The 11,917-nt window shown below is 39.5% G+C and overlaps 1 protein-coding gene across 1 annotated transcript; it reads left to right on the forward strand.

The window, feature by feature from the left end:
• The first annotated feature begins 4,323 nt into the window (after window positions 1-4,323).
• On the forward strand, window positions 4,324-9,147 carry entpd2b (ectonucleoside triphosphate diphosphohydrolase 2b). Its single transcript, XM_053477812.1, has 9 exons — window positions 4,324-4,925; window positions 5,874-5,991; window positions 6,352-6,502; window positions 6,583-6,742; window positions 6,841-7,068; window positions 7,293-7,562; window positions 7,674-7,793; window positions 7,972-8,106; window positions 8,268-9,147. Exons 1-9 carry the CDS (start codon window positions 4,809-4,811, stop codon window positions 8,466-8,468), a joined length of 1,500 nt encoding a protein of 499 aa, XP_053333787.1. The 5' UTR covers window positions 4,324-4,808; the 3' UTR covers window positions 8,469-9,147.
• The last annotated feature ends 2,770 nt before the right edge of the window (window positions 9,148-11,917 follow it).

The raw sequence follows: 11,917 nt of genomic DNA on the forward strand, positions 1-11,917 counted from the left end.
CGATGGCTGCCGACACCCATCTTATCTCCCTACAGCAACTGGGTGAAAAAATGTCTGAGTAATTATGCAGCTCCTCAGCCTGATATGGAACATGCAATTCTCACAGATCCAGCGACGCACCATCCCATTTGTTCCAGAAAGCTTTTAATTGTGGCCTTTCTTGCCCTGATGGCTCTCGCCGTCATGGGGCTTCTGCTCTTCTGGAACTACCAGTGCATCTTTGTGTGGCACCTGTGCTATGAAGACAACGATATCTCCGGCGCCTCCGGAGTCGGAGGAGAATGAAGGCCGTTGTGGATGAAGGGAAGGGAACAAGGCTAAAACTTGGGTTGTAATGTAAACATAGAGTAAAATGTTTTTAGTGAATGAATGTAATGACGCGTGGATGTCTAATCAGGGATTTTGCATCGCTGATGCATTTACAGTATGCTGCTGCTTCCTTTTTTTAATTTATTTTTTATTTTTTTACCTTTAAAGCGTGATTATGCAAAACAGTCTTGTTATTTTTCTTTTCTTTTCTGGGTGAAAAAAAACTATTACTGCATTAAGATGACTAGACCCAGGTTAGTTATGTGCATGATAACAACCTGGGTGTTCTATAGTGTGTGGCCTTTATACTGATAAGTGTGTTTCCCAAGGCACAGATAGGAGAAAGATAGATATGTGCAAGAACAAAACTTCACGTTCCAAAGAACAGGCATATCTAAATCACAAAGACAGTTACAGAATGTGCATTCTGTTTGTGTTCCATTTATCTTAGAAGGAATGAAATAAATCATGTGACAATGCATAAACAATCATAAAAGATATGATTACTGAACCCCTAGAGCAAGCCTAAATATCCTGTACGTGCCATAACCAGGGATGATCAGATGATTAATAGGGATAGGTCTTAACCAACTACCGGTGTCGCAAGCATAAAGACATGATGTCATATTAAATGGAAGTGTCACACCTAATTGTAGGAGTCGGACTAACAGTCAGCTGAGTCTGCTTCATGCTGTTAGAAACACTCTTGCAGAAACAGTGGGCCAACATGAGGACGAGAGAGAATACCACGAAAGACAGGAAACATTCAAGGCAGCGTGGCCACCAGGAACCTATCCAATCGCTGCAAACTTGTGTCAACAATGCGTCTGTTTACGATGACAATAAGTCACTTAGCCGAGTTACTGTGGTCACAGTTTAGCCTTGCATTTATAGAAAAACCCTCACGTTTGCATGTATCGCCTGCTCTGGATTAAAGTTATATTATGAAATACAGACCGGAGATAAGGTTAAAGGAACAACCAAGTGTCATGCTCTTTGACTTTACTAGTCACTGGGACAGAATTAGATTGAGATTTTACAGAGTTATAGAACTGTACTGTGAATTCAAAGTGAAGAATAATTAAACCAAATTTTTTTTGTGTGTATGTGTGAGTGTGTTTTGATGATGATACTGGAGAGGTACTGTTTGGTGATCTTTATCCTTCATCTTCATGTGGGGTGTGTTTATTTCAAGTGATATTAAAAGCTTTAATTGCTTAAAAAAAATCTAAATAATGAAACTGTATCGTTGTACTGTAGATATCATGAACACTGCCTTTAAATGATTTTGATTGAACTTTGTATTTATACTGTAGCAAGTTCTATCGAGTTCACCGTAAGAAGGAAATAATGACCAGAAGTAAACGTGTGTGAGATTTTATTCAATTAAACATAAATAAATATTCCACTTTAAACAGAAATCGAAATTGTGAATTTGTTTTATACATGTAGTTTTGTCTGTCTCCGGATGTACGAGATAAATGCAGGAAAGAGACAAGAAATAAAATAAAAATCAATGCACAAATTACAAGAGATAATATTAAAAAGTGAAGAAAAAAAAAGAAACAGAGCTGCTGTCCGGTCTGATTCTTCGCGTGTAGCAGTCTGTGGGAAGTCCTGCTTTGGGTTTGTACACGGTTAAATGGACCGGTGGAGGTAAAACGGCTCCTGCTTGGAATAGAAACTGCACTATTCACAGGAATCTGTCTTTGTCAGTTTTGCTTTGGAGCAGAAGCAGTGGAAATCAAGATGCCTGAATGCACTGAGCAGGGGAGCTTGGCTCCCACACACCAGCACACACTGTGCCAGACAAGAACAGCTTAGACTTTGGATTCAACCCAAGCACATCAATTCACTCTTTAAAACAGTGGAGGTATTGCAATGGATGGCTAATCCGGGGACATTTTTTTACAGCCTGTTCCATGACTCTGCAAGATTACGAAACGCCATCTGATCAGATTCCGACCTTTCACATTCCGGAAGATTTTGTGAAAACTTTGATATAAATCCGCATGACCCGTCTTCTGTTGATAAAAAAATAAATAAAAATTCAAAACATTGGAGATTCCCACATTTTTCAACAAAAAATTATATAAATGAACCCACCATATTACTTACCTTAATAGAACATTTTGATAAACTGATACACGTTTTCAAACGTATTTATTGTAGCCTAACATTTTTGTATAGCTGCTTTATAATAAACATAAACAGGGCTCAGGATTGTGCAGTATAGAGTGACATGTCCTTTTCTTCAGCACAACTTAGGCAAGATGATGAACAGAATTTTAGTTCATTTAAAATTGACATGTTATAAAAGTCATGCTAACTTAGGTTCTACCTGACATACCTGAAAACCCAAATGTTTGATGCCGATGTAGTTTAACTAGGGACTGTGGAGGCCAAGGGCGGCCATTGTACTGTATTTATTCACATTTTACGACCATGGTAGGACCTCCGGTCAACAATCACACACGCATTCACACACTACAGGCAACTTGGGAATGCCAGTTAGTCTAATCTGCATGTCTTTGGACTGTGGGGGGACCGGAGTGGCTAGGGGAAGAACATGCAAACTTCATGCACACAGACCCGAAGTGCTAATAGAACCAGGACCTTGGCCATAATCCGCAGTACCTGAATGCAACGTGAAACTATACTTCTTCATTATCCCTATTCAAATGAATTTAACATGCACAGTAATTATTACCACTGTATCACTGTGATAAAACACGTACAATGCTCCAAAAAAACTGACAGAACACCACCTTATAGAGCAGGTACGAACAAAACAGGTTTTTATGAAGTCGTGTCGACTCCCTGGAAATAATTTGCTTTTGTATAGTGTCTTCCAAGAAATAAGGTATACCGAGAGCTTTTCTATATGTGACCAGACCTCACCAGGGATGACAATGACTTAGAGAGCAGTCAGTCATGCAGAACACAGAAGCTCTTTTAATTGGCATGCAGCTCCAGCTGAAAGCAAACAGACTTTATTTGAGATAGCTCTCCATTGTGCAAATTTGTATAATGGCTGCAATATCAAACAGTTGTGCTTGTAAGTTTATGCACACTCACCTGGCCGTCATGGCAATATTGGGCTTTCAATGGGTTCTTTGAACTGGTCTTTCAACATGAATTATATTGTTGATTGCACAACATATACCTTTAATAGAAAAAAGAAGAAAGTTTCATTTCTTTATTTTCTTTTTTTTTTTTATTAACACACAAGGGGCGTTCAAGTCAAACCAGGACTTGTGTTAAAATGTTTGGTGAATGAAAGCCTAAAACTGATTGACGTTTACAGAAGACTTTAAGTACAGCACTGCATGCCCGTAAATGACGATTCCAACCGAGGTGGCTCAGAGCGCATTGCTGTCTTTCCCATGAACGTTTAGCAAATTCACCAACACTACTTGCACATTATAGGAACTCGTCTGGAAGATATTGCCGCAGTACAGTCCTGACCTCGCCCCAAGCCATTTCTACATGTTTGGGGCATTAAAGGAGTTCTTGGGAGGCCAGCTTTTTTGACATGAAGCAGGCAGTCTGATCATGGCTCCAGAATAATGAGAAAACTTTCTACCTTGATGGTGTCCAAGCACTAGTAAAACACTGGGATAAGTGCATTAGTGTAGCAGGGGATTATATAGAGAAATAAAGGGAGGTTTTACTCTTATAACTGTGTTTCTGCACAATTGGTTTGATTATTAATTCAGCGGTGCTAAAAGTCCCCAAATTGTCTTTTATTTTGCTAAGCCCAAGGCCTATCCACTTCCTGTTACTGACCATGATTGACTACAGCTGGAAGCTTCTCTCTGTCAACAATAAAAAAGGTTTGTTTGACAGCAATCACTAGATTGAGACAGAGTACAGTGGGAAAACTGATGCACTGCACAAAATGGGTGGAATAATAATAATAATAGTAATAATAATGAAGAAGAAGAAGGACTGCCTCTGAATTCTTTAGCATAACCTCAAATCATCAGCTAGATGTTTAAAACTTGGAAAGACTTGAGTGTTCCAGCAGGACAACGTAGGGTAACTTTAAGGTTTTGGAGCCTCAACCCCAATGAAAATTCAGAAATTAAGAAATGTCTGACCATACAAAAGATATTGCAGAGAAGACAAATAGGATTAACTATAATTAATTAACTATAATTGCTATAGTTTATAACTTTTTTTTTTTATTTAGATAATTTCTAATCTAGTTCACTCAGACCTGAGATTATTTTTTTTTACTGATTAGGGCAGAGTTTCCTTTTGTGCATCTTAACTGGGAAAAGAGAGATTGAGAGAAAGAGAGAGAGAGTGTGTCCAAGTGTGATAGTGTTCTCCTTCTACCATTTCACACTGATCTTTGTGCTTCGATGCTTGTGGGAAACTCAGCCCAGAGTGTCTAATGTAATAGTCATCACACTGAATGGCGAGGCCGTGCATGGTGCAGCATTAAGATCAGCTCAGATCCCCATTAGACCATAACAGGAGTTGGAGACAAAATGGACAAACGGCGCAGTTGGATCGTTGCATCGGCTGCGCTTCTGCTCTTCTTGTCTGTGGCTCTGCTCTTGCTCACGGTGCATGTGGATGAGATCCAGGAGCCTCCACAAAATATGGTAATAGCTTACTTAAATCACAAATCAGGCATGCATTACTGCAAATGCAATACTTTTCATTAACTTTCTCACTTGTAATCATTCATACCAGCTATACCAGTTTTCAAAATAGAATCTTTAAACCATAAAAAAGCATGCATTTTTATTATTGCTGTTTGAGTAAGGATGGAATTAAAAACATTGTGAGAAATATGCATAATGCATATATTTATATTCCTGTTGCATTGACTCTTTACTTACCAGCCTAGTGCCTTACTATCTTCTCTTTTTGCACACTTTTTTAAGAGCTTTATTTAGTTTTTCTGAAAACGTTGAAGTATATTTCATCATTATCCCTATTCAGACCGGATTAATATGTGATCTCAATGTGTGTCAAATGTTTACAAAGCTTGAAGCAATTAAATCCTTTTCAGAGATTCCTTGCCTCAGATTTAAAGACATGCAGAGCAAATAAACAAACAAGCAAACAAGCAAACAAAAAACCTTTTGATGCATTATTTTATGTGGTGGATTATTATGCATTATTAGAGTGAATTTGACAGAAGAGAAGAAGACAAAGGGGGCAAAAACAAGTAAACACGGGTCTGCAGGAGATGAGCAAAGTGTTCTTTCATACAGTGTTGTGGCATACCGAAAAGATTTCTTCTATGCTAGGGATACTTGCATTTCCGAATGAAACATCCCAAAGGAGTACAGCTGTTCAGCCCACACGCTCACATTAACACTAAATGCATCCGGTACATCTGCCTTGCTTTCATCATTGTCCATTTCTTCAATTCTGGCATGTCAAACTGATACCCATCCAATTCTAAGAAATACAGGATGCAGGGGGAAGCAGGGCAGATGCAACGTTTAGTATTTCTTGCCACAATATGTGACTTGTACAGGAAGCAGAATTGCAGCTTGTAACTGAATATGAACGCGCTCTACCTCTTTGCCCTGTGACAGTATGGGATCGTCCTGGATGCTGGTTCCTCTCACACGACCATGTACGTGTACAGATGGCCGGCGGACAAACAGAACGGCACGGGCGTGGTAACCCAGCACAGTGACTGCAAGGTGAAAGGTCAGAGAATGCGTCTTGAATCATTTCTCTAAGCGGACATGGGTAGGGAATAAAACACTAGGCAGTTCGAGGATAAATAATCAACAATGTAGCTCGGTGTGATATGACGTGGCACTTTTGAGGAATAACGGAACAGTTTTTCATATCTTAATAATTTTTTATCCTATGGATGTCATAATATTTCATGGATTTTTTTCTGTACAAACTAAAACCACTACTGTTCATCCAGAATCTAACTGAACCTTACAGATTTCCTTTTTCCATTTCTTTTTATTCCTATATTACTTAAACCTCTATTTTTCTCCATTCTTTGTTGTTTCATCTTTAAGTAACTTTGACACGTTTTTTTTTGCGCCGCAGGCGGAGGTATTTCTAGTTATGCTGGTCAGCAGGGCGCTGCAGGTCGCAGTCTGGAAGCATGCCTGAAACAAGCCATGGTGGACGTTCCTCAAGCACGCCATCACCTCACACCCGTGTACCTGGGAGCTACGGCAGGCATGAGGCTCTTGAAGTGTGTATGAGTGACAATCCTATGGATCTCTGTTAAAACATACCTCTCTTATTTTTTATTTTTTTTATTCTTTCTCAAAGCATGTCCAGCCCTGAGAAGTCAACGCAAGTTCTGCAGGAAGTGGAACAAGCCATCAAATCATTTCCTTTCAAATTTAAAGGAGTGAAAATCTTGAGTGGGAAGGAGGAAGGAGCCTACGGATGGGTCACCGTCAACTATCTCCTAGAAAACTTCATCAAGGTATCTGAATGTGTGTGGTTTGTTTCTAATTGCACTCGTGTGCATCCAGTGCCCTCTAGAGGCCTAGGTTTTGGATTTTCATTGAATTTCTTCATCAGTATGGCTTTGTAGGCCGGTGGTTAAACTCGGGCAGACAGACGGTTGGTGCGCTGGACTTAGGAGGAGCGTCCACTCAGATCACGTTTGTCAACCAGGAGAAAGTCGAGGATTTGGAGAACAGCATGACTTTGCGTCTCTACGGACAGGACTATTCTCTGTACACACACAGCTACCTGTGCTATGGAAAAATGGAGGTTCTGCGCCGACTTCTGGCCCATCTCTTTGCGGTACATACAGGCTTAGACCACCTAAAGTATCTTTTATTATGTAGTGCATTGCTTTCAACCTCTAAATCATATATAGATATATTAGTGGATGATCTTACCTGGACTGCTGCTGTGATTCTAGAGACTGTCCTGAACTCAACTTACAATCTGATCATACTGGACATTTTAAGACACTTGGTACTGACGAATGAGGGGTTCCTTTTTTGTGTTTTTTCTTTTCCTAGACACAAACCAGCACCGGCACCGTGCACCATCCGTGCTACCCTTCTGACCACAGAGAGACCCTGAATCTCCGAGACGTCTTTGATTCGCCTTGCATCAAAACACAGCGGCCTGCATTATATAACCCTGAGACACCTTTGATCATACGAGGCACGGGCAACTACCAGCACTGTCTGGGGAATGTATCCGAGATCTTCTCCTTCAAAAACTGTCGGTTCTCCCGGTGCTCCTTTGATGGAGTCTTCCAGCCCAACACCAGTGGCAGCTTCATGGTACAGCATGTCACAACTCCATTAAAAAAGTCTAGCTTTCCTTTCTGTTTGTAGTAGCAATTATTTAAATTATACGCTTTTTTTGTGTGTGTGTGTGTGATATACTTTTAGGCTTTTTCAGCCTTCTTCTTCACGCACAGCTTCCTAAAGATGAGCACAGGCATTTCCAGCAGCACCCCGGATCAGCTCCAGCAGGCCGCTCAGGCTGTGTGTAACATGTCCCTCGTGAAGGTACCACAGTGTCACGGAGTATATATATCTGATAAGTAAGGAATAAAACACAACGAGACATCGTGTTTAAGGAAAAAAATAATCAACCATTGGGTGCGACTGTGTGGGACAAAATGGGAAGTACTGTTCAATGAATTGTTTAAATCCTGCGCACTATAATAAATGTTTTCTTCGTTAGATGTCTAAGGATTTTCCAGAACAGAAGTCATACCTAAGGGATTACTGTGCGCTTAGTGTATACATCCAGGTTCTTCTGCTGAAGGGCTACGGCTTCGACGATCTCTCCTTCCCCAGAGTTTCCTTTCAGAGAAAAGTGAGTTCATCCATTATAGATCTCAGGAGCTTTTGAAAATGAATTATAGTTTTTATAAACAACTAAATCGGACTTATGTTCCTGATTCCCTTCTCGATTACTCACTATTAATAGCAGATATTGATTAATGTGTTCATAATGAATGTGTGTGTATGTGCCAGGCTGGGGACTCCTCTCTAGGCTGGGCGTTGGGTTACATGCTGAGTATGAGTAATATGTTACCCGAGGAGAGTGTAAATTCGAGAAGAGCCCTGCACCCTGGAGCCTGGATCTCCCTCCTGCTTCTCCTGGCACTCCTCATCAGCAGTATGCTCATATTCATCGTTCTTCAAGCAAGCCGAAAGAACAAGAGTAACGTCTGATCGCGACCGATCAGGGGCGAATAAGGATGGCACCTGCTTCCCTTTTAGGATGTGAAAAAGCTGGAAAATAATTAAATAAGACTTTCTAATCTCTTAGAAACAAGCAAAAGTATTTATAGTACAGCAAAGTGGAATTATTAATAACATTAACCACCTGAGATAGTCGTTTTAGCCTCTTGGTTTTGTGAGACTGGATTTAAGACACTGAATCTTATATACATATATAAAATGAGCCAGTAATATTGTATTATACGGACAAATTTCCATTAATTCCTATGGAATGGCACATGTTCCAAGAGCCCTGATGCTCATCCCAAACAGTTCGGGGTACAGGGGTTAGCAACACTACTTCACTACGGAAACACTAATCAGCCAACGATGCATGTCTTTAGACTGTTGAGAAACAAAGGTACCCAGACAAAACCCATCAAGCACAGGAAGAACTCAGACCACGCACACAGAGTCGAGATTCAAACCCCCAACGCTGGAGGTACGAGGCAACCGTCCTAACCATCGAGTCATGATGCCTGGAACTGTATTGTTTTAATAGAATTTTTTTTTATTAACATTTTAAATAAAATTAGCTCTCTTAGTGTAAAATTAATTAACCCAGATATCCAGGGGATGTTAGCTAAACATTATTACAGACTTTTTTTTTTTAACTGTGTTTAACTATAAAAAACAAATGGTATTCACCCATCTCGAGCATCTCTCACTTTTTTTTTTCAAGTTTACCAATTTTTTTTTAGTAACAGAGACTAGAATTAAACAGAATTTAAAACAACATCTAGCACAGAAGTAGAGTAGACGCACACAGTCATGCGTAATGTGAGCCACAGTAATCATCAATTGAAAAGCTAATGAGGAGGTTAAGGAATAATTTTTGAATGATTTGCTTAAAATGCATAAAACATTTTCCTAATTTTGGTAATGGGTGTAGTTTTCATGTGATGTTGTGAGTCAGCATCACAGTAACACTGAAAATCAAGTCAATGAAAAAAGTATGCAAGAATATGTATTGTCAGGAAATTGAGATGATGCAATGGGCGGAGAGTATTTAACGAGAACATTACTCATCTTATTAACTCATCACCTACATAAGCATACACGAGCATTCGTAAAAAAAAAAAAAAAGGATATTTCAAGCATGAGATGATAAATGAATTCAGGAAATGAATCTAAACATAAGTGTTAAGCATTGTAATATTTAAATAACTGCATTATAATTCAAGGTAAAGTGTAGTTATAGTGAGTAGGGACAGGTACTGTAGAATTTCTGGGCTTTATTAATGTTTTAATGATTTATTTGGCTTATCAAATGTTTGTACTCTCTAAGAAAGGGGTTCTCAGATTTAATATTCAAAGGTCAGGGTCTGATTTCCATTCAAGGTTAAAGGTCAAGAACGATGAGTGATAAGAAAATTACCGGCAATTTTAAGTGCGAAGCTAAAAACACCCCAGCACCCACTTACCTCTCAGCACAGCATGTTCCCTCCGATCCTCCGGCACCGCATGGCTGGTTCCACCAAATGAGAAACAGCTCTCACACCCCTCAACTTTAAAAAAAAAAAAAAAAAAAAAAAAAAAGAGAGTTCCCACCAGTGTTTGATGGTACGTAGATAGTAACCTAGTAACACAGGGTAAGGATCTCTCCAATGACAAAACCTTTAAAGCACTTGTGTTAAGCCGCTCTGGACGCTCTCGTCTGCCAAATGCCTAAATGTAAATATTTTTATTGAAACAAACTAAATAAGCAAAGTGTATTTTATGGATGAATAAACCGAGTAACCAATCCAACAATTCTTAAAGGAGACACTGTAATATCAAAATGATTAAGAGGTAAAAGTTGCATGGTGGCCTAAGGGGCCGTTCACATGTCATGTTTAAAAAAACATTTGTCACAAATTTGTTGAATTAACAACAGGAAAACAATTAGCTCTAATCTCAGGCCAGGATCGCCATTACAATCTCCAAATAGACTAGAAAACTAACAATTTATTGATGAGTATAACACATTTTTATTTCAAGGCAGGAAGCATACTCGTTATTAAATTGTATTATTGCACTCTTAGTTTGTGTTTTTCAGTTCTTTGTCAAATTAATAAATAAAATAAAAAAACAGGAAGGTCAGGCCGAGCTCAGGACTACTAAAACCCTGGATCAGACTGCAGAGCGTCTAGAACGATGGTGCATACAACAGGCCGGATTAAATTGTAGCACATAGGCTATACTAAAATGGGTAACCCGCACAATACTGGAGATTTCAAAACTATAAAATAACACATATGGAATTAGGTAATTATGTAACAAAAACAAACATAACAGTTAGTTGTTATTTTAAGACACAGCCTTTCTGTAATAGTTCTTGCAAAAACAGTATTGTCAAGTGTGTTTGCAAAATCCGTCAAGCACCATAATGAAACTGTCTCTCATGAAGGCCGTCCCAGGAGGGCGAGACCAAAACCTACCTCTGCCGCAGACGAGAAGTACATTTAGAGTTATCAGCCTGAAAAATGACCAATTAACAGCACCTCAGATTAGAGGCGTTATGAAGTCTTTTCAGAGCAGAAGTAGCAGAAACATCTCACCATTAACTGTTTAAAGGAGATTAATGCATTTTTAGACGCCTTCAGCATTCCTTTACAATGTAGAAAGAAATGAAAATCAGGAACAATCATGGAGTTAGAAAGTGACACCAAACTTTTGAACGGTAGAGTATATAAAACAGAAATTCTGTTTCTGTGTGTGCGTGTGTGTGTGTGTTTGAACAGGTAGGTCACAGGCATATTACATGCTTTTCTTAGTAATTGTAACAGTAGGCAGCATCATCATTAACTTTTATGTCATATTGTGGGTGTGTCACAGGCATTCCTCACAGAATGTATTAGTAGGTAATGTGCTAGGAGCAGCATGAGGCATGACAGCGAGTTGACCACACACTCCATTGGCAGGTAATGGTAGCACGCAGGTGGAGCTGCAGGTAACCTCTAGTTTTTAAATATAAACGTAAGGGCTGCTGTCCTCCGAGTGGCGCAGTGGTAAAGTGCTCGCCCTATTATCTGGAGATCGCGAGTTCGATTCCCAGGTGATGCTGTAACCTCTTGCAGCCGGAGGTCTAGAGAGAGCTGATTGGCCGAGCTCTCTCAGAGGGAAGGGATGAGAGGTACTTCGTACTACAACATTAATCACAACTCTACAGGGGCGTCTGTGAGCTCACGCAAGCTCATAGTTACTGAAACCCCAGATCATGCTAAGATCTAAGGTCCGCGGAAACTTTGGAACGGGCACAGCTGTGGAATACTATTTGTTCAATATTAATAGAACTTTGCAATATTTTACAGGTTAAGTCAATAAACGTCATGAATTATATAACATGCATTTTGTTCTTTCAATTAAACTTAAACCAAAGATGAACCTCTAGTTTATCTATAAAATGCACATGTGGATAA

The sequence above is a fragment of the Clarias gariepinus genome, chromosome 19 (genome assembly GCF_024256425.1).
Source record: "Clarias gariepinus isolate MV-2021 ecotype Netherlands chromosome 19, CGAR_prim_01v2, whole genome shotgun sequence".
Classification (NCBI taxonomy): domain Eukaryota; kingdom Metazoa; phylum Chordata; class Actinopteri; order Siluriformes; family Clariidae; genus Clarias; species Clarias gariepinus.